We start from the raw sequence: 26,965 nt of genomic DNA on the forward strand, positions 1-26,965 counted from the left end.
GAGGTATGTGAAAAATACAGTAAACAAGGGGTGGGGTTTGGCTGGAGATGCAGTACTGAATGTCCTGTTGATATACAGGGCCTTTTTAAACCTTTAAATACTTTTAAAAAGCATAAGTAAAATAAACAGCGCGTGTGAAAATAAATTGGACCTGACGCACCTGACAGGTGCTGAATAAATGGACCGCTAAGGGACAAAATAACAGCATTTTACATGTAGCATAAAAAAACACATTTAACATAATATGAAACTACAGCATTGAAACTACAGTAGGGTGATGTATTATGAAACACTAACTAACTGATCTCCAGGTTTGAGATTTCACTTGTGAGATTCAACAGTACATTTGAAGTTCACAGTAGATACCGATAAATGGTCCACTTTATGAACCAATGAATAAAATATAATTCTCCTTTTCAATTTTCATTAGGCTTTATTGTTAATGCTGACTTAACATGGACATGTATGTGCTTAACAACCAGCTGTGTTCAGCTCCTCAGCTCACCTCGTGGGCTCACAACAAGAATTTATATAATCTCAGTTAAGTACATGTGTAGTGCACCTGGTAAGCCACTCCCTCAATAACTAACAACTTTCAGGGGGACGACAGCACACAGAAGTATTATCTCCCATGTAACCCAACACCAGGTAATGTTAATTTATATGATCACTGCTGTTTGCTGGAGGTTATTTCAAACATGACATGCACTACACTGACCAAAGCAAGGGGGTGATTGTAAGGAGATTGTATGGATACATAAGGTGGGGGTCCTCAGTCAGGATACGTAATGAAGTGGGGGTCTGTGAGACTATAATGTTTGGGAACCCAAGTTATTCATGCAAGTACACTGTCAAATACTTGGGCAGCTGTCTGTCTGTCTGTCTGCTGTACCAGAATACCCAGACTTCACAAACATTATTTTTTGAATAAAACACGTTTCCAATTTATAGTCCAGCCCCCAGCCTGCCCCCCAGTTTGTATTTTCTTTCCTCTTTAGCAGTACTATCACGGTCTTTGCTTGTATTTTCTTACCTCTTTTTAGCAGTATTATCACGGTCTTTGCTTGTATTTTCTTACCTCTTTTTAGCAGTACTGTCACGGTCTGCTTGTATTTTAAGATGTGAATCTTACCAATAAATGAGTAATTTACTATGGAAGTTGTTTTACTATTGATAGAACTGCTATTTATAAGCATAACTTTGTAATATGCGTGTGACAGGGTATCTGTCACCTGCGTAAGTATGCCTATGAGTGAGTAGAGAGACACGCAGGATTGGTGCGTTTGTCACACACTATAGGTGCGCAGTAAACAAAAGTAAACAAACAGATCATGTGACGTTACCAGCGATGGTAATGCACAGAGGGCACATACAGCAAGCTGTACAAAGGAAAAGTAAAACACAGTAGCCGGATTTTTTTATGGAAGAGGACACTCAGCTGGTACACACCCACCTACTGGTCAGGGATTAACAGAACAATCGCTTACTGCCTTTCCCCTCAGCCAAACACAGCAGGCAGCAAGTCCCAACCAAGTGCCTGCTAGCAAACAATTACTTAAATATTTAAACAATTACAAAAACACAAAAACAAACACATTTTCACGTGAAGGGGTCCCCTGCCCTGCTAAATACCCTCCCCCTCCGAATGTTACCCCTAGGGTTCATTCGATCATCCACCCAATATTCACACATAAATACATTACTTACAGAAATACATTATTTACATGGGTGGGAGGGAGGGACTGTTGGGGCTCAGCGTCATCTGCTACTCACCAGACAACCCGTTGCTGCTAGCTGACCCCAACATTAGCTCTTACTCCACGGCTTCTGTGTGGGTCATTCATACAGCTCCCTTGGCAACCCCTGGGCCTCTACGCTGGGAGCCTCGTTCACTTTCAGGCCTACCCCACCAACCCAGTGTTGGATTTGTCTTCCTTTGGTGGTACCATGCCTGGCCACCGCGCTCCCTTCCACAGCACAGAGTTGTTGTTGTCGCTGGTCTTCGGGCCGGCAGCTCCTCCCTTTCACCTTCGGGGATGGCCACTCCTCCCCTTCTGACCTTCAGCTGGCAGCTCCTCCTCAGACTCTGGACGGCAGTTCCTCCTTTACAAAACGGTAGCTCCTCCTTTCCTAGGATGTCAGCTCCTTCCTGTAGACAGCAACTCCTCCATTGGCTCTCGGGACAGCTGCCACTCCTACTTTGGCCTTTGGGCCTGCCAGCTCCGCCTACTTTGGCCTTCAGGGTTGTAGTTCCTCCCTCTCCAGTTTTGGGGATAGCAAGTCCTTCCTCTCTCAATCACTCAGCAGTGGCTTGCGGTTTGACCTTGTCCCCCCAAAAAATTTTTACAGTCTCATGGCCGTGCAGCAGCCTCTCCCAATCTCGGCTGGATGTTTTTAAGAAAGCGGACACTCAATTGGGACACGCCCACCTACTGGTCAGGGATTAGCAGAACCAATCGCTTACTGCCTTCTCCTCAACCAAACATAGCAGGCAGCAAGTCCCAACCGTGCACCCGCTAGCAAACAATTACTTAAATAATTAAACAATTACAAAAACACACAAACAAACACACTTGTTTGCCTTGCTACAATTACTAAGATTCTGGGGGTTTGTCACAAAGACGGCCGGAGTGGGTGGCGTCAGACCAGAGCCAGGAAAAATAAGCCACAGAGAGGTGGAGTTTAGTGGAGCTGAGCAAATGATTTCGCAGCCAGAAAATAAACGGTTGTAAGACAAACAAAAACACAGGACACAGCACATTCGCCAAAACAAAAGAGACAAACAAAACGGACTATACAGACAAACACGGTGAGCTGCTTTAACAATTATTATTATTATTCTCTTTACCTCTGTCTCCCATGCCATTCTCTACTCACCGAACACACAACCCTGAGTGAGTGAAAACATGCTGCTTTTATGCAGCTGTACCGAGACTCGACTGCTAATCAATCATTCAATTGGAGTCGCGGTACAACTGCACGTGAATTAATAAAGTACAATTCCCCGTGCTCACATATTATTACTTTTTACTTGCACGTGAAGTGCTGTGCTGTGCTGTGCAATCCTCGTGCGTAAATACAAATATACATTTTAAACACTTGTGTTACACAGACCCATTTATATCCCGTGTACCAGTGACTATACACCATTATTAACACACAACACGAAATACACACAGGGGCGGGCACTTTGACACAGGGTTTAAGTGGGTGGCTGTCTGTCTATCTGAATGTCATACTTAACGTTGTGTATAGTTGTGTATAGCTGGAGATGTCATGAAACTTGATATTAACATTATTTAGCTGCTTTATTGAGAGCATCACATTCTGGGTATCTGGCTGTCTGTACGTCCAGCCTTCTGTATGTCACACTAACAGTTTTGAATAATTTTATCTGGCGAATAGCTTATCAAATTGTGAGTAAACACTAAATTGCTATTTGTTATTTTATACTTTTGTTTACATATTGTTGATATACGTCATAGTCATCCACTTTTTCGTCATATTGTTAGCTCTAATGTTGAATATTACAACCATGGCAGGAGATGTATGTTACTGACAGAAGCAGTACTGACATTTTCAGTGGATCTGTGCAGCTATCCAATCACATTAACCTGCAATCATGCGGTATGTGTCATGTGTTTATCTTGGCGTGTGCGCCTGTGCATCCAGTTTTACTGGCGAAGTGTCATGATGCCTGGTGTTGTTGATGAGCCTGTCACTAAAATGCAAAAGCAAGTACCGAATGCAGTGGGGGAAAAAATGGATCCAATCATATGCCCATGGTCAAATCATCCAATTAGGATTAGGATTATAATTATGATTTCACTGACATTTCATGGACCTGTTTAAACATTAAATGCACCTCATAGGCACTATAAAAGCCTAAAGATAGTGGTACTTGATTCTGAAGTTATAGCGATCAACCATATTTTCCTGAAGTCAAGATGTGCAAAGCAAATTACTTCCATCTGCACGTACAGCTTATTTGGGAAATGTCTTGACACGATCCTCATCCGAAATATACTTTGCTTGTTTTGCTTTGTCGTCCATTTTTGGCATTTTACGTCTAAATGCTGAAAACTAGATTTTACCAACCTAAATCAAAACAATGCAGCACTGACTTTGTCCCACCTGCTACATACAGTACAGCAGGTCACAGAAAAGCCAGTACAGATGCACTGATAGGCTGATTAAAACACTGTTGTCATCTGAATAGTAAACAAGAAAGTCAACCGCTTTGGAGTATTTTTTTAAAAATTATATTTCTCTAAGTTTTTGTTTTTGCCTAAGTGCAATGCACATAGGAAAGTGAAGGAATAAAAAAGGCCTATCTACAGAAGAAAGATACGTGGTTTGTGTCACTTGCGTTGTGCAGTAATTCACAAGGTTTTTTCCTCCCCTCACCAACTGAAAGTGTCCCGATTTTTCACTCTTGCTACCTGGTCACCCTAGTAATAACCAACGACAGATAATTTACCGCACACCCTGGGTGTGTTGCGAGACACGAGGCAGCAGAATTGTCTTACTGCACACCCTGGAGTGGGTTATTTTGCTTATAAAATGGCCACACTTAAAAAAAAAATTACACAAACTAGCTTTTTTAAGGAAAAAAATAAGAAATGTATTATGTATCCTTCCATTGAGAAAAAATAGTCCCTGAGGACTTTATTTGCCATAAGCATTACATTGTGTATTGTCATTTATAGTAACATTTTTGAGATTAAATGACATTTGTGAATTGAAAGCAAACTGATTTCCCTCATCTGAGGGAATATTCGTGGAACAGCCAAACACTGCATGGCACTCAAGGGAGGTGCTTCTGAGTGTTAGATAACAAAACGACTTCCATGTCAGTTTGCGCAGTGCTGCAGTCCTTCCCATCCACGGCGAGCACAATAGAATTCTATGCCAAACCCGACCATGTTTAAAAGCCCAACGGTTGTATCAGAAGAGAGCAGGAGAGATTTTACTTTTATTTTAAATGTGTTTCTGAAATCGGAGGATAGTGTTGATGTATTTGTTGTGTCGAATTTAAAAATGGCATACTCACTAGTCAGTTTTATAAGGCAATATTTAGTTTGATAAGTAGATGCTGCTGTTGCATATGTATTACTGTACATGCTGAGTGAGATTTCTGTGGTGATTTCTCAGATGGCTTTTAAATAAAGTGTTACTGCTTTGCCTCAGAGTTTTCTTTGTTCTGTTCGCTGACTAAATAAACAGCACAATATATTTGCCAATTTTTCTGTAACTCTTTGTGACAGAGATTAAAAAAATACAGATTGTTGAGTGATTTAAATGCTGTTTCAGTTGTATGTTGACATTTTTACCTACAGAAACACTGTTTAGATCATTGTTACTATTAAGGCATAGTAATATTAATAGATCAGTTAAGTAAGTTGGTCTATGATGTCATAGCCATGGGTAAGACAATTATTACCACATGTTCATGTTATCTTGTTAGCAAATCACAGCACTTAATTTATCCAAGCTATTTTGTAATAAAATATATTTGTTTTTTAATTAATCTCAGTGCATTACTGTGAAGAAAACCTTGCAGAACCATTTAGGTCATAGCATTCCCTTCAATTTGATAGTTGCTTTACTTTACTATACTTTATCAGCTGCATTATGATAGATTGTATACAGTTTGATTCGAACGCTGCGTATAAAGCAGCTATAATGCAAGGGAAGGAGTGCTGTCACCACCTGCCTTGGGCAGCCTGTTGGTCTCAATGGTGTTTGCTGTCAGTGTGGTCTTCAACGGCTTATTACAGAGGGTAATGTGTGTCAAAAGATGTAATATAAACTGTTACCTGTTTATTTAACTGTAGCCTGGAGGTATGATCGCTTGTTCCGTTAATAGAGTATAAATGAAAGTAGGGAATAAGAGTAAAATTCAACCCCATTGTAGCCTGCCTCTTGTCAGGTCGTCAGTGTCAATTTCTTCTCAATTGACCCAAAAAATGGTTTTGATTGATTAATTGAAGTAGTTGGAACTCAAACAGTTTAGACAACTTGCTCTGTTTTAATGATCCAAACGTTGATGAATATGAAAGTCTGATGTTGAAATGATTAAAACAGACCCCGATTTTACCTATTAGTCATGAGTTCAGTAGTTTAAAGGCTTGCTAATCAGTGATTCAATGTTCTTATTTCTTATTCACTTTAGTAACATTATTACTTGTCCCCCATTTATTGTACTGAGAATGGTCCACTTGTTGTTTTTTTTTTCAAAGGTTTTAGAATGTACTAATATTTGAAATACAAAGCTAAAGGTAAACGGCTGCATCCTACTTTAGCTGTAGGTCACGGTTGATTGCTAGGTCATTGGAGTGAATTTGAACAACAACACAACATGACTAAGAACCAGAAAGCAGCAGCAGCAACTTTTCATCTATGATGTTTTCTGTAAAATATCTAATAATAAAATGTAATAAAAGTAAAGAACCAAACGATCTTCAACACAAGAAAAGGGGGAGCAGTGATAACATTGTGCTAATAAGATAAGAAAGCGACTTGGTAAGCACGCCTTTAACTGCTTGTAGATTGCACATTCTGCCTAAGCTTTTGTGGACGTATTAAAAGAAGAAAATGAAAGAAGTTCATACAGTAGCTAATCTATAATATTGTGGTTTTAAAAAAGTGACTAGTCTTTGTTAAGGTGCTTGACTGTAAGTGTAGGAGCAGCTCTTCAGTTCTGTGTGCATTCAATCGATTTTTGTAACATAGGCTAGATCAGCTAAAGTATCATTAAATGAGTATTGCAAGAAAAAACAAAAGTCAGTGATTCTGACTCTTACGCCTATGAAGAGTGTTTGTCTGATCTCGCCTAAGTTGCATGTGACAGGCAACTAGACTTGAGGAGCAGCCCCTGAAGTTACTTCCTCTGTGTACCGTGTTATACCATGTTATAAACATATTCTAAGTCATTAAGTAAATTAAAAAAAAAAAAAAGCTGATATTAACCTATGTAATCTTTTGCTATAGAACTTGTGAGATCACACTCTCAGTGAAAGCAATTGTTTCTAATGGGGATGTGATTTGTAATATAAATTAGATGCAAATACTTAACTAGTATTACCTGGAAATGGTATAGTTGTGTTATGCTCTTGTTACTCTGGCTGTGGTTTTCATGTGCATTCATTTCACAAATGGTATTGCATCACCATGCTACCCTGGACTGTATAATGTGTTGGTGCCCAGTTCGGTTACTTTATCACAAGCTTGGGACTTGCAGCATACCTGTAAGAGACATTCACATGATTACAAGTTGTGAAACTGGAGTGTTTCAATACTTTCAAATAACAGATGTCCTGTTTAATTTTTATTGATATCGGGCATTGTATTAAAAACATTTCTATGGTTGTTGCTGACTCTTGCACATTTTCTCAATTGTATTAAAGAAAGCAAAGCAGTTTTTGTATGGCTTCTAATAAATTCATGATATCGCCTTTTGTAAAAGGCAGCAAGCTTTTGTTGATTTCTTTTTCACTGTTTCAACAGAAAATCCCTTGGTTAATACAGTAGATTAAAATGGAAGTCCCTGTACAACTCTTGCTTTTGTCTTCATTTGTGATCCTGGAGAGGTCTCCATGGAAACCAACGGAGGCAAATGCTAAAGTACTTGAGCAGACATGTTGTTAAAATGAAGCGTATTATTTCTGTTTTAGGGGTTGACTTTAAAATGAAGACAGTAGAAGTAGATGGAATCAAAGTAAGAATACAGATATGGTAAGTACAAAATGGTTCGAGAAACTAGGATTGCTTTTTTTTTTTTGTTTTTTTTAATATCGGAAAAAAAGTCCCTCCAGGATAAACTCTTGAGTTGTACTATTCATTTCCAAGAGATGTTCCTGTAAACATCAAACTAAATTATCTGTTACAACAATTGCCACACATCATCTAGTTTATACAGGACTGTAACAAAGTGGTTAACAGTGTGCGAGTGCAGGTGCTCAGTAAGCACAGACAATTATAACTCAGGTGCAATGTTGTTTAATAGTTGTGTTTTGTAACCCAAATGCCTGATGGCGAACAACTTTAAATAATAACAATGTCAATGAGAAGCAATACAGTGGTGTGTATTGCTTATCTGTAATCCACAGGTTGGTCCCGAAATAATAACAGTCCCATTTTAATTCACTCACACGTAACACATACAGAAACACATACACGTAAGCAGTGCGTTCTCTAATGCTTCTGGTGAACATACAGTACTTTTAGTGCAAACAAAGTGCAGTGTTGTCCAGATTTGTGCTGGGCTTTAGCGACAGTTAGACTTCTTATCTGTTCTTAACCAACCAGCTGCTTCCCCTATTGACAGACATGCTTTACAGCCAGTAACATCCTTTCACGACTAATTCAAATATTTGTGATTGAGTTTGTTACTTTTCTTTAAATGTTTCTAAATAAGTACAGCTGTCAGCATCATGTTTAGACCTTAGTACATCATGTGACCATTAACCTATCCACCCTCAACACTCTACAACGCTTCTTACGGGTCTGGAAAAATATGTCGGTAAGAAATACACCACATTGAATGTGTGTGCTTCTAACATTCACTAGGGACAGTGTTGCAGGTTAATGGTTACACTATGGTTTACCTGATTCACTGAGTTTAGACATGAGTCTAAAAGCTCAATTGAGGCCACATGGGTGCTGTAAAGTTACGGGATGCGATGACACAAACATCCAAATTGATTCTAAATGAGAAGAACATTAGTTAACACAACATTAAGAGTTCATACCCATTCCAAGTTGCTCTTTAAAGCTAAGAGGGTTCATTTAGTTTTTAGGATGTTTACTGGGTGATACTACAATATATTATTGATGGCACAAATGCAACCCTATTACTCACAATATTTAAGATTTAACTTTTACACAAGATAACAAGACTTTTGCACAGTTACATTCTCTGTTCTCAAATCTGGAGTATTGTAAGACAAATAAAAAATACATCAAACCTGTGCAGATGTCTTATTGAAAGGTTTTTAGCTGGTGTAACCTAACTACCTAACCAGAAAAACAGGTTCAGCAGAATGATGGCATGTCGTTGAGGTTTAGACTCTAACAAGATAATTCATTTCTGTTTAAAAGCGCAAGCTATAAGTAATACTCTACATCTAACATAACGGTTATGTTTCTAAAAATGTAATGTTTGTGAAACACAAATGCACGCACATATCTATTTATCACAAACAGTGAATTCATAATCTTGGTATGATGAAGTCATATTTGGCCCACAAAGAATATACAGTTTCTGGCTGCTTTTATAATTGGAATCACTTAAACTAGAGATTCAAATCACATTGATTTGTGATGCCTGCAGCACTGTAAAGCCGTGTGAGCAGCACAATTGCAAACAATCTACCAGAAATGGGGAAAGGCAAAATTTAACAGAGAGGTATGATAGTGGAGCAGGTGCCATTGTAGCAAGGAATTTATCTAAGTGCTAGAAGTATCAGAAACACAATTTTAGACCTTGAGTCTACTGCACTAACAAGTAACTATGATGTGATAGGTGTTACAGAAACTTGGTTGTCTGAGAGTGAGGGGACGAATATAATATTTGTGGGTATACACTGTATAGGAAAGACAGGCAGGACAGAAGAGGTGGAGGGGTAGTGCTATACATAAGAAACAGTCTTGAAGCCCAGGTGTTAAACCTGGACAAAGAAAATAAAGCTGAATCAATATGGGTCAGAGCAACAGACAAAAATTCAAAGGGCATAATAATAGGAGCATGCTATAGACCGCCAAATTTAGATGGCGAGCAAAATAATCTGTTATACAATGACATTAGAAATGCGTGTAGCAAAGGAGAAGCCATACTAATGGGGGATTTCAACTTCCCCCATATAAAATGGGAAAAACCTTCCTAACACAATTTGTCAAGGCACCGACTAAAGGGGAGGCATGCCTTGATTTAGTCTTTTCAAATAACGAAGACAGAATAACTAAAACAGAGGTCAAAGAACTCTGACCACAACATGGTCTCATTTGAAGTGCTTTTTAAAACCCCAAAAGTAATGACTAAAGCTAAGGTTTACAATTTTAGAAAAGCAAACTATGAAGGTATGAAACAGAGACTAACAGAAATAGATTGGAGTAAAATAGAGAAAACATCCACAGAAAAAGGATGGCTGTTCTTCAAAAATGTAGTATTAGAGGCACAAAACAATTACATCCCTGAAGTAGACAAATCTAAATGTAAAACTGAATTGCCAAAATGGTTTAATAGATCAATTAAAAAAATATTCAGTGAAAAAAGGCACTTTAAAGAGCATTAAAAAGGGATCAAAAACAAAGTACACAGAAAGAGTACATGGAACTGCAAACGCAAGTCAAAAAGGAAGTTAGAAAGGCCAAGAGAGCAATAGAAATGAACATTGCTAAGGGGGCTAAAACCAATTCCAAAATGTTTTTCCAATATTACAACAGCAAGAGAACATTCAAAGAGGAGGTTAAATGTCTAAGAGATACAAATGGCAAAATCATAGACGAAGAAAGAAAAATATAGCAAATATGTTAAATGATTACTTTTCACAAGTTTTTACAAAGGAGGTTACGGACAACATGCCCCACATGTTAACTTGTTCTTTATCCAGTGTTAAGTAGGAGCTCTTAAAATAAACAAATCCCCTAGGCCGGATGAGATCCTTCCAATAGTACACAAAGAAATGAAATTAAGTTATTTAAAAACCGCTAACCAAGATCATGCAACAGTCTCTTGACACAGGGTTTGTACCGATAGACTGGAAAATTGCAAACATAATACCGATCCACAAAAAGGGAAACAAAACTGAACCAGGTAACTACTTACTAATAAGCCTGCCTTCTGTTATATGCAAACTTATGGAAACTATAATAAGATCCAAAATGGAAAATTACCTATATGGTAACAGTATCCTGGGAGACAGTCAACGTGGTTTTAGAAAAGGGAGATCGTGTCTAACTAACCTGCTTGATTTTGAGATGCAACATTGATAATGGATAATTGCAAAGCATATGACATGGTTTATTTAGATTTCCAGAAAGCCTTTGACAAAGTCCCGCATAAAAGATTCATTCTCAACCTAAACTCAGTTGGGATTCAAGGAAACACATTTACATGGATTAGGGAGTGGTTAACATGTAGAAAACAGAAAGTACTGATTAGAGGAGAAACCTCAGAATGGAGTGTGGTAACCAGTGGAGTACCACAGGGATCAGTATTAGGTCCTCTGCTATTCCTAATCTACATTAATGATTTAGATTCTGGTATAGAAAGCAAACTTGATAAATTTGCAGACTACACAAAAATAGGAGGAGTGGCAAACACTGTTGCAGCAGCAAGGTCATTCAAAATGATCTAGACAGCATTCAGAACTGGGCAGACACATGGCAAATGGCATTTAATAGAGAAAAGTGTAAGGTACTGCACGCAGGAAATAAAAATGTGCATTATAAATATCATATGGGAGATACTGAAATTGGAGAAGGAATCTATGAAAAAGACCTAGGAGTTTTTGTTGACTCAGAAATGTCTTCATCTAGACAATGTGAGGAAGCTATAAAAAGGGCCAACAAGATGCTTGGATATATTATGAAAAGTGTTGAATTTAAATCAAGGAAAGTAATGTTAAAACTATACAATGCATTATTAAGACCTCATCTTGAATATTGTGTTCAGTTCTGGTCACCTCGCTACAAAAAGGATATTGCTGCTCTAGAAAGAGTGCAAAGAAGAGTGACCAGAATTATACCAGGTTAAAAAGGCATGTCATATGCAGAAGGGTTAAAAAAATTGAATCTATTCAGTCTTTAACAAAGAAGACTACTTGGTGACCTAATTCAAGCATTCAAAATTCTAAAAGGTATTGACAATGTCGACCCAAGGGACTTTTCCGACCTGAAAAAAGAAACAAGGACCAGGGATCACAAATGGAGATTAGGCAAAGGGGCATTCAGAGCAGAAAATAGGAGGCACTTTTTTACACAGAGAATTGTGAGGGTCTGGAACCATCTCCCCAGTAATGTTGCTGAAGCTGACACCCTGGGATCCTTCAACGAGCAAGATGGGCTGAATGGCCTCCTCTCGTTTGTAAACTATCTTATGTTCTTAAGGACAAGTCATGTTGATTAGGCTGCTACAAGAGTCATCAGAGTGTATCAGCAACAGAAAAACAAAACACAGCTGTGCTAGCAAACAGTAAAGAACAGCTTCCAGCACCTTGTGGCTATGATATGTTTTTAAACATACAGTCAACTCTCATTAATACAAATTTCAAGAGATCAGAAAAAAAGGTCATCAGTAATTGTTATGATCTGGAGTCGAACAGAAACATATACTGTCAGTTTTTATTGAAGTTACAGTAACACTGAAATCAAATTTCAATTATAGTATAATGAAAAGTATTATACATTTAAAAGTACAATGCATTTTATTGAAAATAATGTCGCAAATTAACTGCACTTAAATCTACATGTCCCATTCTGATCACAGGCATTTTTAAACATCCCAAATAAGGGTATTGAGCATCCACAGTTTAGCTGTTCATAGGACTGTATTGTTCTATCCTGGTTTTTTTAGAATGGTTAAGAAAGTGTCCGTGGGAATGTCGAAATCTATCTTTTTCTTATACATTGGACCACTTTTGTCTGCAAGGATAACAATTGCTATCCTTTTTTGCTCTGGTCACTGATTTCAGTGCTTCATGGAAACGGCATTGATGCGTGAGCACTATGGACACTTGAAATGCATCATAGGATCAGTAGTCCCAAAAAAGCACTAAATACAGTACAGAGGCGTTCATCTGGATGCATTCAACTACAGTTCCCAATATCCTTTACACTCAACTGTTTCAACTAAGGCAATTTGTTGTATTCACATTTTTCTTCCTTGGAGGCTCCAACAAATTTTGTATAAACAGGAAATTCGTGTTAAGTGAATTTGTATTGTAAGAAGTAATTTACAATAAGCGACTGCTAAATTTGGCAGGGACCATGTAGAAAATGTGTTGTGTCAGAAAATGTGTTTTATCTGAGTTTGTTTAATGAGGTTAAAAGCTCTAAAACCCGGCTTAAGATAAGCCTGGCTCGTCTGCATTGTGGTTAAAACGCTCCGCCCTGTTACAACTAGTTACTTCAGCGTTGGCATGACCCACACATACTGTGAGTTAACTTGTAGTTAGAAGCTAATGTGTTAAATGTCTACTTCAACTTTACTAAATCTGTATCAAGTTGAGGGTTCTTTACAAATTATAGTACATAGAAGATGATGATGTACTGCATTTCAAATTGCAATGAAAACGAGATCAAGAAAAGAGACCTTTTGTTTTTCTGAATTTCAGATTTCCCCATGTCTAGATTTCATTTTGCTAAGGCATTCTACAAAATGTGTATCATGTAAATCAGTGTTTTGCTACTGTATGTATATATAGTACCATACATTTACAAATTTTCAGTAACTATAGTTTAGCATTTACAATGCATTAACTTAGTTTACAGTGCATTTCCCATAGAGTACTTTTTACTATGCTTTTCTACGCTATACCATACTTCCCAGTGCTTAAACATCCTTTGCTTTTCTTTACTTGACCATGGTTTTAACTCGATCTACTCCAGTATCCCTCATCAGGGTGCCTGATGAAATGATGCCTTTACAATGTCAGTGGTGTCATGAGTATTAAAGTGGGATGTTAACTGTGCTTCTTTCTCATTCTCATCTCTTTCAGGGACACTGCAGGGCAGGAGCGTTACCAGACCATCACCAAACAGTATTATAGACGAGCCCAGGTAGGGCACATGTACAAACAAACTCCCCACCCAGTCATTCTGCATTGGTCGCATTAATACATGGGGTAACACTGCACCTCTGGGACTGCTGATTTCAGTCAGCAGCATATTTAAACAGTTGTTCTGTATTTTGTTCTAATACCTTATGTAATACATTTGGTTGCTTATTACTAATGTATTGCTTTTGTATACCACTAATGTGGCTGAATTTCCATAATTCAATGCTATCCTCTATAAAAGTTTACCACGGTATTTTTGCAATTTTACCATGCATTTACTGTATCATAGTTTACCCTGGTTTGCCATATTTTTAAATATGCTTTACAATGCCTGTAATAAGCCTACTGCATATCATTTAAAACTCTATTTAAAAACATTGAAATTCACAAAATAACTAATGTTTTAAGAATGAAGTATTTATATATGAGAACACTTAACAGAGGAATTTCAAGCACTTTAGAACACCAGGTCTGAAGATTGCACTTTTCTAATTTCAGCACACCTGTAGGAAGGGACAAGGTTCATACTGCCTATGCTATACTGACTTATAAAAAACATACAAATAAGCATTACCCTTCAAATGAGCTCAGGTCCCTACAGCATATTCTTATTGATATATTATTTATAGCAATTATGAACATTCGCCCAAAGGTCTGTTGTTGTCTTTGTCTCTCTCTGGGTTTTAAGTCAAAGCTTAAAACTGTTTTCCTTAGCTATTATGAGATAATCTGCAGAACAAGTAATTGTCTTCTTTATAAACTCCCTCGTTGCTTATGCAAACTTAGCTTCTTAAGCTAAAATCCTTTTAAACAGGGAATCGTTTGAAACTGTTTTAAGCTATTAAAATCTTTATCTAGTTCTTATTTTGTAAAGTATAACCATGGAGGGAATGTAACTGTGTGTTTAAAAAAATGAAATCATACTACAGTACTACAGTGAGAACAGCCTTGTAGCACTAAAACTAAATCAGTATTTTGAAGAGGTTAACTGTGATACACAAACACTTGCTTTCAAGAGCTCAAAGGTCCATTCAGGGAAGTGGAAATTTAAAGAAATGTCAGATTTTTGGAATAATGGATTAGTCACAATTCTTGTGATATAGATATACATGTCTGTTGTCAGGTTAATAATTACATTTTTGGGGTAATATTTAACCCTATTTTTTATCCCCATTTTTGAGCCCCATTCTGTTTGTTTTTCAGGGAATCTTTTTAGTCTATGACATCACAAGCGAACGATCCTTTCAACACATCATGAAGTGGGCTAGTGATGTAGACGAGGTAAACTTTTCCATTTGTATCTTCAATCGGCAGATTCGGCGTGATGTGTCTTCCTAATTATTTGAATTGTAATTGAAACCAACAGAACACCGGCAGCCATAGGTCACATTTGTACACCAGTGACAGTATACTCTATATATCTATACACACTCTATACACAATCTAGTTACAGCTATCACATGACAGGTCCTGGATTTTAATTGTCAGTTATGGGTAAGATGGCTCATTGAGTAAAAGCACTGGCGTTTGGAGGGCAGGGTGAGTAATGGAAGCGTGGTTCAAATCCAGTTTGTGCCGAGTCACTGTTGGGGGCGCTAAAGTGACATTAGCACTCTTCCTGGGATAAGTTCACCTGACTGCGCTTCAGCGACCCCTACTGGTAATGGACCCTATGAGGCCAGACAGAGACCCCCCAGGTTCCAGGCTTCAGTCGACAGCAGGAACAGAGGTTGTCTGTTTATTTTCAGTCTTGCTGATTGGAGGTCAAATGGTGAGGCGATAGGTTGGGTATTACAAAAAAGTGTAGAAAAAGGGGTGGGTGAAATAACAGAATCAGCCTCTTAGGTACAAGCTGTTCTGTGCTGTAAATGGGCAGACTTCAATGCACAATACATATGCAGAATCACCCACAGTACAATAATGCAACACAAATTTAAAAAGATGCAAAAAAAAATGACATTTAATATTAATATAAACAGATAGAAAATATGCAGCTGGGAATGTGCTCTATTATGAAGTACAAAGAGAAGCTTTTAGAAGTGTGAAAAAAGAAAGGAACAATTGAATTTTTAAAAATGCCTTCAATGGGGCTCTAAATATTTGAAATCCATTTGAATTCTTGATGAATTCGCTCTTTCTTCTGCAGTACGCCCCTGAAAAGGTTCAGAAGATCTTGATTGCGAACAAAGCAGACGAGGAACAGAAAAGGCAGGTGGCCACCGAGCAGGGCATCAAGGTGAGTTCTTCTGAGCTACAGACAGCTTTCTATCTGCACTAGGAGAAGATCCCGGTTTTGGATAAGTCCCCATTCATAATGCCTTCACTAACCTCCAGGATTCCCCATAGTGATAACAAACATGCTTCAGTTCAGCCTACAGTTCAAAGTTTAACGCCAGCTGTCTCATCAGGGCACCTGCTCCAAGAAGCCAAGGGGCAAGTCAAAATTCTTTAGATTCAAAAAGCAGTGGACAAGATTACATGTGGATTTGAAATGGATTGCAAAAAGATTAGTTTGTCATTTAAAGTGCATGCCTGAAAAAATGACTATGCAAGTGAATACGTTTTTAATACAAAATGATTCCTCAGATTGGCATATCGTGCACAGAAATACAATATTCTATTTTGATTCTAAAAGGAATCAGGGTATTACAAAGGACAAAGTAGGCTAAAAACAGGCTTGAAACATCAGACAGAGGTGTACAAACCACTACACAACACAGAGCTGGACATGCCCCCACCTCATATACTGGTAGGGAGGTCAGAATAACTCATTTTATTCATATAATTTGATGGAGGAAGACCAGTGAATGCAGAGTTTCAGTGCTAATGAAACAGCTCTACAATGGTCAGCAAACAATCTGTAAACTCTATACAAGTTTAATATACAGCATAGCAATGTATAATAAAGTGTAATGTAAAGTACTGTTAATCTACAGTGGCTCTCAAAAGTTTTCTTCCCCCTTGGACTTTTCCACATGTTATTGTGTTACAACATGGAATCAAAATTGATTTAATTAGGAGTTTTTGCCACTGATCAACACAAAAAAGGCCATAATGTCAAAGTGAAAAATACAATCTACAAATTGTTCTAAATTAATTACAAATACAAAACAGAAAATAATTGATTTCATAAGTATTCACCCCCTTGAGTCAATATTTGGTAGAGGGACCTTTGGCAGCAATTACAGCCATGAGTCTATTTGGATAAGTCTCTACCAGCTTTGCACATCTGGACAATACAATTTTTGCCCATTCTTCTTTGCAAAATTGCTCAACCTCCATCAAGTTGGATGGGGACCTTTGGTGAACAGCAATTTTCAACTCTTTCCACATATTCTCAATTGGATTGAGGTCCGGGCTTTGACTGGGCCACTACAGGACATTGACTTTTTTGTTTTTAAGCCACTCCAGTGTGGCTTTGGCTGTATGTTTGGGGTCATTGTCCTACTGGAAGATAAGTCTTCTCCCAAGTCCCAGGTCTCTTGCAGACTTCAGCAGGTTTTCCTCTAGGATTTCTCTGTACTTTGCTGCATCCATTTTGCCGTCTATCTTCAAGAGCTTTAAAGGCCCTGACGCAGAGAAGCATCCCCATAGCATGATGCTGCCACCACCATGCTTCACGGTAGGGATGGTGTTCTCAAGACGACGTGTGGTGTTAGGCATTCAAAGTGTGGCGCTTTGAATGTTCCTTTCGTCTTCATGATGTAATTTTTGTTAGGAAATATACAAACCAACTGTGGGACCTACCAGAGACAGATGTATTTAACATGAAATCATGTGAAACACCTTAATTGCACATAGGTGGACTTCATTCAACTAATTATGTGACTTCTAAAGACAGTTGGTTGCACCAGAGCTTATTTAGGTGTGTCATAGCAAAGGGGGTGAATACTTATGCAATCAATTATTTTATGTTTTATGTTTGAAATTAATTTAGAACAATCTGTAGATTGTATTTTTCACTTTGACATTATGGTCTCTTTTTGTGTTGATCAGTGGCAAACCTCCCGATTAAATCCATTTTGATTCCATGTTGTAACAATAAAATGTGGAAAAGTCCAAGGGGGGTGAATACTTCTGAGAGTCGCTGTATGGTAAAGCACATTTACAAACATGCAAGCACATTTACAAACATGCAAGCTATGGTAAATGCGTAGCATGACCATGGAAAAAGCACTGAAATTCAGTGTGTGTACATTGCTTAGAAGGAGGAATAGGCCTGTTTGCACATGAGCAACAATTAGAAAACCACAATGCAGTTCTGTAGTACAATGCACATATGTGTAGTTGTATAACTGTATACCCAGCAGTATGTGTCTACAGAGAGGTGGGGTGAAGCTCTCACAGCCCCTAGGTACCTCACTGCCTCCTGGGCTGTAACCAGCACCATCGTCCCTCACAAGAACTAAATTCACTAAAAGCACCAACATATTAACAAAATTAATATCTAATTGATCAGCTAGTGGGATTAAAGAGAAGTAGAAACACAGTTTAAAAAGAGAAAAGCATTAGAGGAGTGTTTTGGGTTTTTTCAGATGGGTGCCTAAGACACCATTGTATCTATTAGATCCTAATTAGCAAAAGTGTTACTTTTATCCTCAGAGACATTGAGACTTTGATCTAGAACTAGACACAGGGGTTTGACTCGAGCTGCTTCTCAAAATCACAGATGTGGTATTTAGCAAATAGATTTCATGTAAAAGGTACTCTGATGTAGGTCCATGCGTTTTTAGATTAAAGGAGCACTAATTTAGCAAGGTTTTAATTACTTACATTACACTTACTTACACTTGCATTACTTTTTGTGAGCACAAGCAATATTATCTGTACCCCCCCCCCCCTTTTTTCTTTTGTTCTTTGCTTTTATTTAATAGTTTGGAAATTGCTGATATCTCAGAAACAATGCTTTAGTTTAAAAGTGTCTGCAGATTTTTGGTACTTGTCTAATCACATCATGTTTTAGTTGTTTAAACTCACTCCAGTGGTCTAGCTGACCATGTGACCTACAGCAACAGCACCACGATGGAGCAGTTTTTTTTTTTTCTGTAACATTGTGTTTGAAATATTTGCAGATCCTGAATTGATGAAAAAACGGTAATACATCTTAAAGTAATTTTAGCTAAAGAAATAATTTCATAAATGTTACCTGTTTTGCTCTTTGTGGCAAAGTGCCCACCTCTGTGTGTATTTTGTGTTGTATGTTGTGTGTTAATGTTGGTGTATAGTCATTGGTACACAGGATATAAATGGTAATAAATCTGTGTAACACAAGTGTTTAAAATGTATATTTGTATTTAGGCACGAGGATTGCACAGCACTTCACGTGCAAGTTAAATGTAATAATATGTGAGCACGTGGAGTTGCCCTTTATTAATTCACGTGCAGTTGTACCGCGACTCCAATTGAATGATTGATTAGCAATCGAGCCTCGGTACAGCTGCATAAAAGCAGCATGTTTTCACTCACTCGGGGTTGTGTGTTCGGTGAGTGGAGAATGGGATTGGAGAAGAGGGATTTATAATAATAATAGTAAAAAATATCAGCTCACCATGTTTGTTCAGTGTTAGTCCGTTTTGTTTGTCTCTTTAATTTGGTGATTGTGCCGTGTCCTGTGTTTTTGTTCGTCTTATAACCTTTTATTTTCTGTCTGTCTGTGCACTATTAAATGCTGGGCAAGACCATTTGCTCAGCTTTCCCAAAACTCCATCTCTTTGTTTATTTCCTGGTTCCTGTTTCTGGTCTGACGTTCCCCACTCCAGCCATCTTTGTGACACTCTTTCATTAGTGAAATAAGTCTTAATATGTGCAGGTTGGAAAGAAACCCATGTTACGGCACTCCTGTATTTTAATTTTTAAATGTGGTATCCATTCTGCATTAGGGTAAAGGAAGCTCTCAGTTTCCATGCCTTATTGTCTAGTTATTTGTTTGCACTTTCTGGGTTAATTCACCTCAGCAGTGTCTTTTAGGTCAAAGCTTGTTACTGGCTGAAAGCATGTCAGGCAATACTGCAAGCAGCCGACTGATTATCGACAGGACAAAAGCCAGTAAAGGGGTGGGGACAAGACCAAGGAAGTACATGACAGTTAAAAAGCAAGGCTTGCAGCTGGATATTTCTTTAACCTAGTGTACGACCAGATATTACATTTTAGAATGAAATAACATTTGCTAAAACAACATTTTTACATTTTAAAGGGCAACACATCTAGTAGCTTCAGATTTAAATGTCTTAGTTTTCAAATATTTTTCCATCCAGCACTAAAAGTGTATTGCATAACATGTTAGACAATTTTAAGGGAGTTATGTCCAAGGCTTTCAAATCAATTATTTGACCTCCCATTGGCATTTATTTCAGACATAATTTACAGTCATTTACACATTCTGTATCAGGGAAGAATCCAAACATGGTCATTTTTGCCACCAAATGCATTTCAAGCAGTGCTTGTTTGAATATTATTTCCCTAGCACTATACGGCGTTTCTAATCTTTCAGGATTACTGGAGTTGTTCAAGGCTGGAAATTAGCTAGGTGTGGAGTTACCAGTTTATCTGAGTCATACTTCTTTTCTGTTAAACTCTGTTGTTTATTTATTGCAATCAATGGGCAGGACAGCTAGTTTAAGAAAGATGCTTGTTTCGGAAATCCATAGAGAAAATTAACGACCGATCAATTTTAGGGGGCAACTGCTCAGTTATCTTGCTCTAATGTATATATTGAGCTAGAAGGAAGAAATAGAGTTGTTGAGATGATAATTGATTATTTATTTTTTGTGTATCCTGTTCTGTGTGGTGATTGTCTGCTGTTGTTTCTGCTAAAATCATTATTTGCTATGATAACTATTACAGCAAAAATGTCATTTTTTAACAGCTTGGTCTGCTGAGTTTCTGAAATCAGGTGTTTTGGGAAACCACGAGGGATCTGCATTAATTTGTGTCCCCTCCTAAAACTGTGATTTATTTTTTTAAATGAGATTTTTCATTTACTAATTCCAGGTTTCAGAAGGGGCAGTAATGACAGGTGCACAACTATGGTGGTGACATGGTCCAGGTAGCTGACTAGCCGACATGTCTGTCTACATCTTATCCTGTGTATAAATGTCGTCCTGTGTACAGAACATAAGACTGATTTATAATAAGAACATAAGAACATAAGAACATAAGAAAGTTTACAAACGAGAGGAGGCCATTCGGCCCATCTTGCTCGTTTGGTTGTTAGTAGCTTATTGATCCCAAAATCTCATCAAGCAGCTTCTTGAAGGATCCCAGGGTGTCGGCTTCAACAACATTACTGGGGAGTTGATTCCAGACCCTCACAATTCTCTGTGTAAAAAAGTGTCTCCTATTTTCTGTTCTGAATGCCCCTTTTTCTAAACTCCATTTGTGACCCCTGGTCCTTGTTTCTTTTTTCAGGCTGAAAAAGTCCCTTGCGTCGACACTGTCAATACCTTTTAGAATTTTGAATGCTTGAATTAGGTCGCCACGTAGTCTTCTTTGTTCAAGACTGAACAGATTCAATTTTTTTAGCCTGTCTGCATATGACATGCCTTTTAAGGTTAGGGGCCGCTCTTCAAATTATATTAACTATTATCATATGCAAGCTGTGTAGCTTGTCTTATAAGAGATGGCGAGACTCATTTCACACAGGTTGAGCATCATAACAGGACATTACTTATTCAATAAACCACATTCACTTCTACACGCTAACATTACTCTATAAGGAAAATGCAACAGGCAGGCAACATGAGAAAGCAAGTGTTGGTATTATAAATGTCTTTCAATATGTTGTTTATTAAGAGTTAATAACTCAGCACTTCCACACTTCAGAGGCAGCGCTTTGTTAAAGTACCCAGTGGTGGCAGCCACCACATATATTATCAACAGTTCAGTCTCTAGCACTAAGATACATGCTGCTGAGTTTGTTACCAGGGTTACATCACAGAGAATCACCTGTAAAACTGTTACTTTCAGCGCTTATCATTTTTCTTCATTCTTTAGGTCATGTATCAACACCTTTAACAACATTGCAATAAAAATGTTTTAAGCGTTTCATTTCATGTATGCAGTAGATAGCTATGGCACAGGTAGCTGGAATTCCTTGGGTGGGATTGAGTTGTACAGTATTTTAACTTGGCACACAGTGTGGAAAAGTGTGGAGATGCAACAGTTATTAAATTAATTGATTATTGATCATTGAACCTTTTTTTTTTGGAAGCTTACATGTATATTGTATTAAGTTGAAAGTTGTATTTGAAGGCTTTCATGTAGAGCACATCTTGTTGCTTTCTTTTTAAATATAAAGTTTTCTCAGTGCGTATATTACATTACTGTGTAGATTAATTTGCACCTGCATGTTTTCAGTTATATTTGAAGGCTTTTGTCTGCACACATTATTTTGAATAATAAACTGTTATAAATGCAATGATTTTTGTGGATTAATACCTGTCCACTATTCGATGAGGGAACTCATTACTGATTGCACCCTAGTAAAGAATTTTCTTTAAGTAAGTGCCTGGAGAACTTGCTACCAGATAGCATCAGACTAAATCAGACTATTCTAAATCAGTAAATCCATTATATACAATGGTAATGCCATGACTGAACAATGCTGTGATAATGCAGAATGATACCACAGTGGCAACATCACACATACAGGATACCCCATGAACACTACTGGAGTTATTCCACAATTAGGTTGACTGAATCAATTGTTTCCAGCCTACCTCTTGATTGAAATAACCACAGCACTCTATGAACAATGCTAATGGCTCTGCTAGGGTTTCATCGTGGTAATATGCTGCTGTTATAAAGGAATATCTTAAGCCAGATGCATTCTTTTAATTATTATTTTTATAAGTTTTTGTCTGAGACAATCACTTGTACTAGAGATTGCTTGGTTAGGGGCCGCTCTTCAAATTATATTAACTATTATCTCACAAACTGTAGCCCAACTCCAGTGTGGATCCTTCTCTTAAGAGAAATCCTCTTAGTTCTCTTTGGTAATCCTACCTTTATTAGAAAATGGATGCACATTGACAGCTTTGATCGCTCACTAAATGTCTTTGCTTCATGTCTGTTACAGCTGGCAAAGGAATATGGGATGGACTTCTTTGAGACAAGTGCCTGTACCAATTACAATATTAAGGAGGTAGGAAAAGCATGTTGTGTTTCATTTTTTTATTGCCTTGATAAGTAAAACAATAGTTATCTTACTAATACAATGTCTACTACTTAGGCGCTAACTTGAGGGTTAAGAGCATGAAAAAACAGACTTCCAGGCAGATAAACGTCCCTCACAGCTCTGAAATCAAGCGAACACCTCAATCCTGACCTGAACACCCTCTGCCTGCCATTCAGTCCTGGGCCTTTCTCAAGCAGAAACATAGAGGATATGCCATGGACCTTCACAACTCTGAGAAAGAGAGAGAGGGGAAGGAGAGAGGCAGCAGGAAAGAGAGAAACACCACTTTAATCTTGACCTGAACACCCCCTGTCTGCCACTTAGTCCTGGGCCTAAAACTAAAATTACTACCTTACAAATGAGAATGTTTCTCTTGTAACAAATGTGGTGGTTATTTTGTGCATTTGACTTGCTGTTTTGTGATAGAAATCCAGGCCTCCATTAGGCGTGGAAAGCTAGTAAATTAAACTGTGGTGCAGGTCTGTCGTGCAGACCTGGTGCAGGTCTTCATAAAGGAGCATACAAAACATAGCACTTTCTCAGAGTTCTTCCAGCATCAGATTCTCCCCAAAACTAACCGACTCTGTGAGGAAGTCACATTCAAGTAGGCCCTGACTCCACCCCTGAGTTACCATTTGACCTGAACCTTCAATTTGACTTTGTTTACATTATATTTATAGCCATAAATAAACACAATCACCACTTGCTAACCTCCTGTTTTGTTTTTTCCACAGTCATTCACTCGCCTGACAGAACTAGTTCTACAGGCCCACAAGAAGGAGCTGGATGTGTTACGAGTGTCCTTCAATGATGAACTGAGCATAGCAGAGTTGGAGGACGAGGAGGGCAAAGGGGACGGACACGGCAACTCTCAGAAAACCTGCTGGTGTTAGGAAACAGACTGGGAGCACTGGGGTACCTCTGGCACTGCAGCTGCTTTCCAGCTCAACCTCACACATGCTAAAATGAAACATCTGATTAGCAATGGTGTTCTGTGGTTTTTTGTTTTTTTTAGTCCAGAGAATTAGCTGCTTTTTTAACTGTTTGCTCATCCGCTGTCTATTTTCTTATAGTTATTTTGGTGTCATTTATTTCAAACCAGTTATCTACACAATAGCCCAGATAAGACTACTACTGCCATTTTAACCTATGTTTGTTTTTTCCTATGATGAAATGTATACATCCATTGATCATAAAACAGAAGAACAGTAATCCTTCTGTAGAGCGCGCTCAGATTAATCGTGTTCTCAGCTTTAACGCGCAATCTTTTTTGGTTTTTTGTTTGTTTTACCCAGGTGCAGTTACTTTCTGTGCAAGTGTGTTCTACATTATTGTCAGTGTTTTGGGAAATGGGACTACGATTGAAAATACATTCTTGAGTCTTGATGTATTTTCCCAAATATTGCAGTGCTTTTCATAACTGGTTGTCCAATGTGTGTGTGTGTGTGTGTGTATATATATATTGTAACCAAGCTGGCCGTAATTTGGGTTCGTGCCCCTTTAAAAATGTGACCCAGAAATAAAAACTTTGTTTTTAAGCACTTATGCACACTTTTATTCAAATTACAAATCAATCAAACAAACAAAAACAAACAAACACCTAGCTCTCATTGAGCACTAACTAAACGTATGCAGGTCCCTGACTAACGCACAGGGCAGCTAAACTGTTTACCTGCCAGAACCAAAACATAACATAACACCCTTTTAAACTAAACGTAGGTTTACCTTTGTATTTGCACACCGTCACAAACAAGCTATTCACCCTGTAGCCGCACATTACTGAACAAACTGACTGCACTCTTTAAATACCCTCCACCTGGTTCTAATTTACAATTACCTCCAGATGCAGGGAATAATTACCAATTAACAAATACCATTAAATTAATCAAACGCAATTAAATTAAACAATGTGCATTTTCACATGTTTTTTAGGCAGGGAGGAATCTGACCCTCCCCCTGCCATGTATTACTATATATATATATATATATATATATATATATATATATATATATATATATATATATACACACACAACATGTGTGAAAATAACTTTTTATATATAAACCACGTTAGTTGTGCTTATGGCGCATCCAGCTTCAATACAACCAGTTATCTTGAAGTTGTGTCTGTCATACTGTAGCTCAATATATTCTCTGTAGGGCCTGCCACAGCAAAATTACGTTGGTATCGACACAACGCAGTACGATTGGCTGCTTATCTGGAATAGAAGGAAGCAGAAGGTCCAGTAAATCTTCTACACTCCTACCAAGATCATGACCAAAATTAATAGCTGTATGTCTTTCAGTGTGCTCAGCAACTCCCTTTCTGCAGTATTTAGTGTCAGGGGTCCCTAATCTTATACATGCATGTACAGCAGTGTTAGGCTGTTATTCATTGTGAAGCGGAAGCCCTCCAGTAGGACCACCAAATAGTCTCAGACAGCCTAATAGAGAGGTGGTCCTCGAGGTTGAAGTGGAGAGTTAAGGGCCCGTCTTTATGAGTTCATTGTGTTTATGATCTGGTTTCTATTGTAATAGGAATGTCATCATGTTAAATGAGTCAGACTCTTTAACCACTATTCAGCGTGGTTATTGCTGGTTAATGATATATGGTCACACTGCATAAAGCAGTGTGTTCTTTTAAACGTCTTTTAGACATTTTTTTTTTTTATTTAATAAGACTATTGTTACTGGGGGGGGGGGGGGGGGATTTTAATGCCCAAAGCCACAGGTAGCCTTCCCGAGGGGCATTTGGTTTTCCACTATGAGCTGTCTCTGCAGTACATATTTAATATATGAATCAGTCAAAATAATGAGAGTAAATAAGACTTTAATCTCTTCATATACTGTAAAGCCATAAATATTTGAGAACCTTTTATTATGCATTTTTTGTGTATGAAAAAAAAAACATTTTTGGCATGAATATGTTTGTGCTGTACTGTGGCAAAGATGACATGTGTGGTGAGATGTCAGGCCAGGAAGAAACACGGCACTAAAAGGTGATATGGTGAATGAAAGAGCTGCTTGGGCGGTTTAATAAATGAACAAAATAAAAGGTTAAACAAACGTAAAACACTGTACACAAAACAAACAGCACATTGGCCAAAACAGACAGACACTAACAAACGGGACGAGCACTAAACACACAACGATTGTTATTGATTTAAGTATTTTCTCCACCTCTCTCTCTCCCGTACCTCTGCACTGTACACCCAACCCTGAGTGAGTGAAACATGCAGCTGTATCGAGATTGGATTGCTAATCAGTCATTCAATTGGAATCTCAGTACATCTGCTTGTGAACTAATTTGTGCACTTCCCGTGCTCACATATAAATACCCCTTTTAATCAGCCTGTGAAGTGATTGTGCCATCCTCGTGTCTAAATACAAAAATACATTTTGCATCACTCGTGCTACATAACCCCACATTACATCCCATGCACCAATACATATACACAAACATTAATACACCACACGCAACATATAAACATAAAATACACATAATGTACATATAATAAAGTAATATGCTACTTGGGAGCCCATGCTGGTAATGTTTTACAGGAAATACAGCAGTCTCTCACTAGTTCTGACCCTGCTAGTCAGAATGGACCTATAATCTAAAGCATGGCATCATAGCAAAAAGCATGCTGACAGCCGCTGTAGAAACCAAACCTTGATAGAATAATGTGAAGTGTATAAAACATTTACAGCAGTCTCAGTAGCAATGTGTAGTTGCACAGCTAAATAACACAGGATTTCAGCCCCGAAACAATAATAAACAAAGGCAATGTACACGCATGTCTCCGTGTCCTTCGCGGTGCTCCCATGCTGGTGGTGAATACATAATTATTGTGACTGGGCAGTATTTGTAATCCGGGTGTGATGCTGGCTTGACAGCGACAGCTCCTGGTTTGTTAGCCATCAAATAATTATAAATAAACAGTTAATAACAAACAAATACAAAGCACTCACAGTTTATACCTTTTGTCCATCCTTTACAGGTCTGTTT

General features: G+C 38.0%; 1 protein-coding gene across 1 annotated transcript in view; it reads left to right on the forward strand.

The window, feature by feature from the left end:
- LOC121330232 (ras-related protein Rab-15) overlaps nucleotides 1–24,459 on the forward strand; it is a 37,165-nt gene extending 12,706 nt beyond the window's left edge. The window contains exons 2-7 of the mRNA XM_041276581.1: nucleotides 7,677–7,737; nucleotides 13,722–13,782; nucleotides 14,985–15,062; nucleotides 15,928–16,017; nucleotides 22,858–22,923; nucleotides 23,691–24,459. Of these exons, the coding sequence (XP_041132515.1) occupies nucleotides 7,677–7,737; nucleotides 13,722–13,782; nucleotides 14,985–15,062; nucleotides 15,928–16,017; nucleotides 22,858–22,923; nucleotides 23,691–23,849 (515 nt within the window). The 3' untranslated portion in view covers nucleotides 23,850–24,459. The remainder of the gene's footprint in view (nucleotides 1–7,676; nucleotides 7,738–13,721; nucleotides 13,783–14,984; nucleotides 15,063–15,927; nucleotides 16,018–22,857; nucleotides 22,924–23,690) is intronic.
- The last annotated feature ends 2,506 nt before the right edge of the window (nucleotides 24,460–26,965 follow it).

This window comes from Polyodon spathula, chromosome 17, assembly GCF_017654505.1.
Source record: "Polyodon spathula isolate WHYD16114869_AA chromosome 17, ASM1765450v1, whole genome shotgun sequence".
Classification (NCBI taxonomy): domain Eukaryota; kingdom Metazoa; phylum Chordata; class Actinopteri; order Acipenseriformes; family Polyodontidae; genus Polyodon; species Polyodon spathula.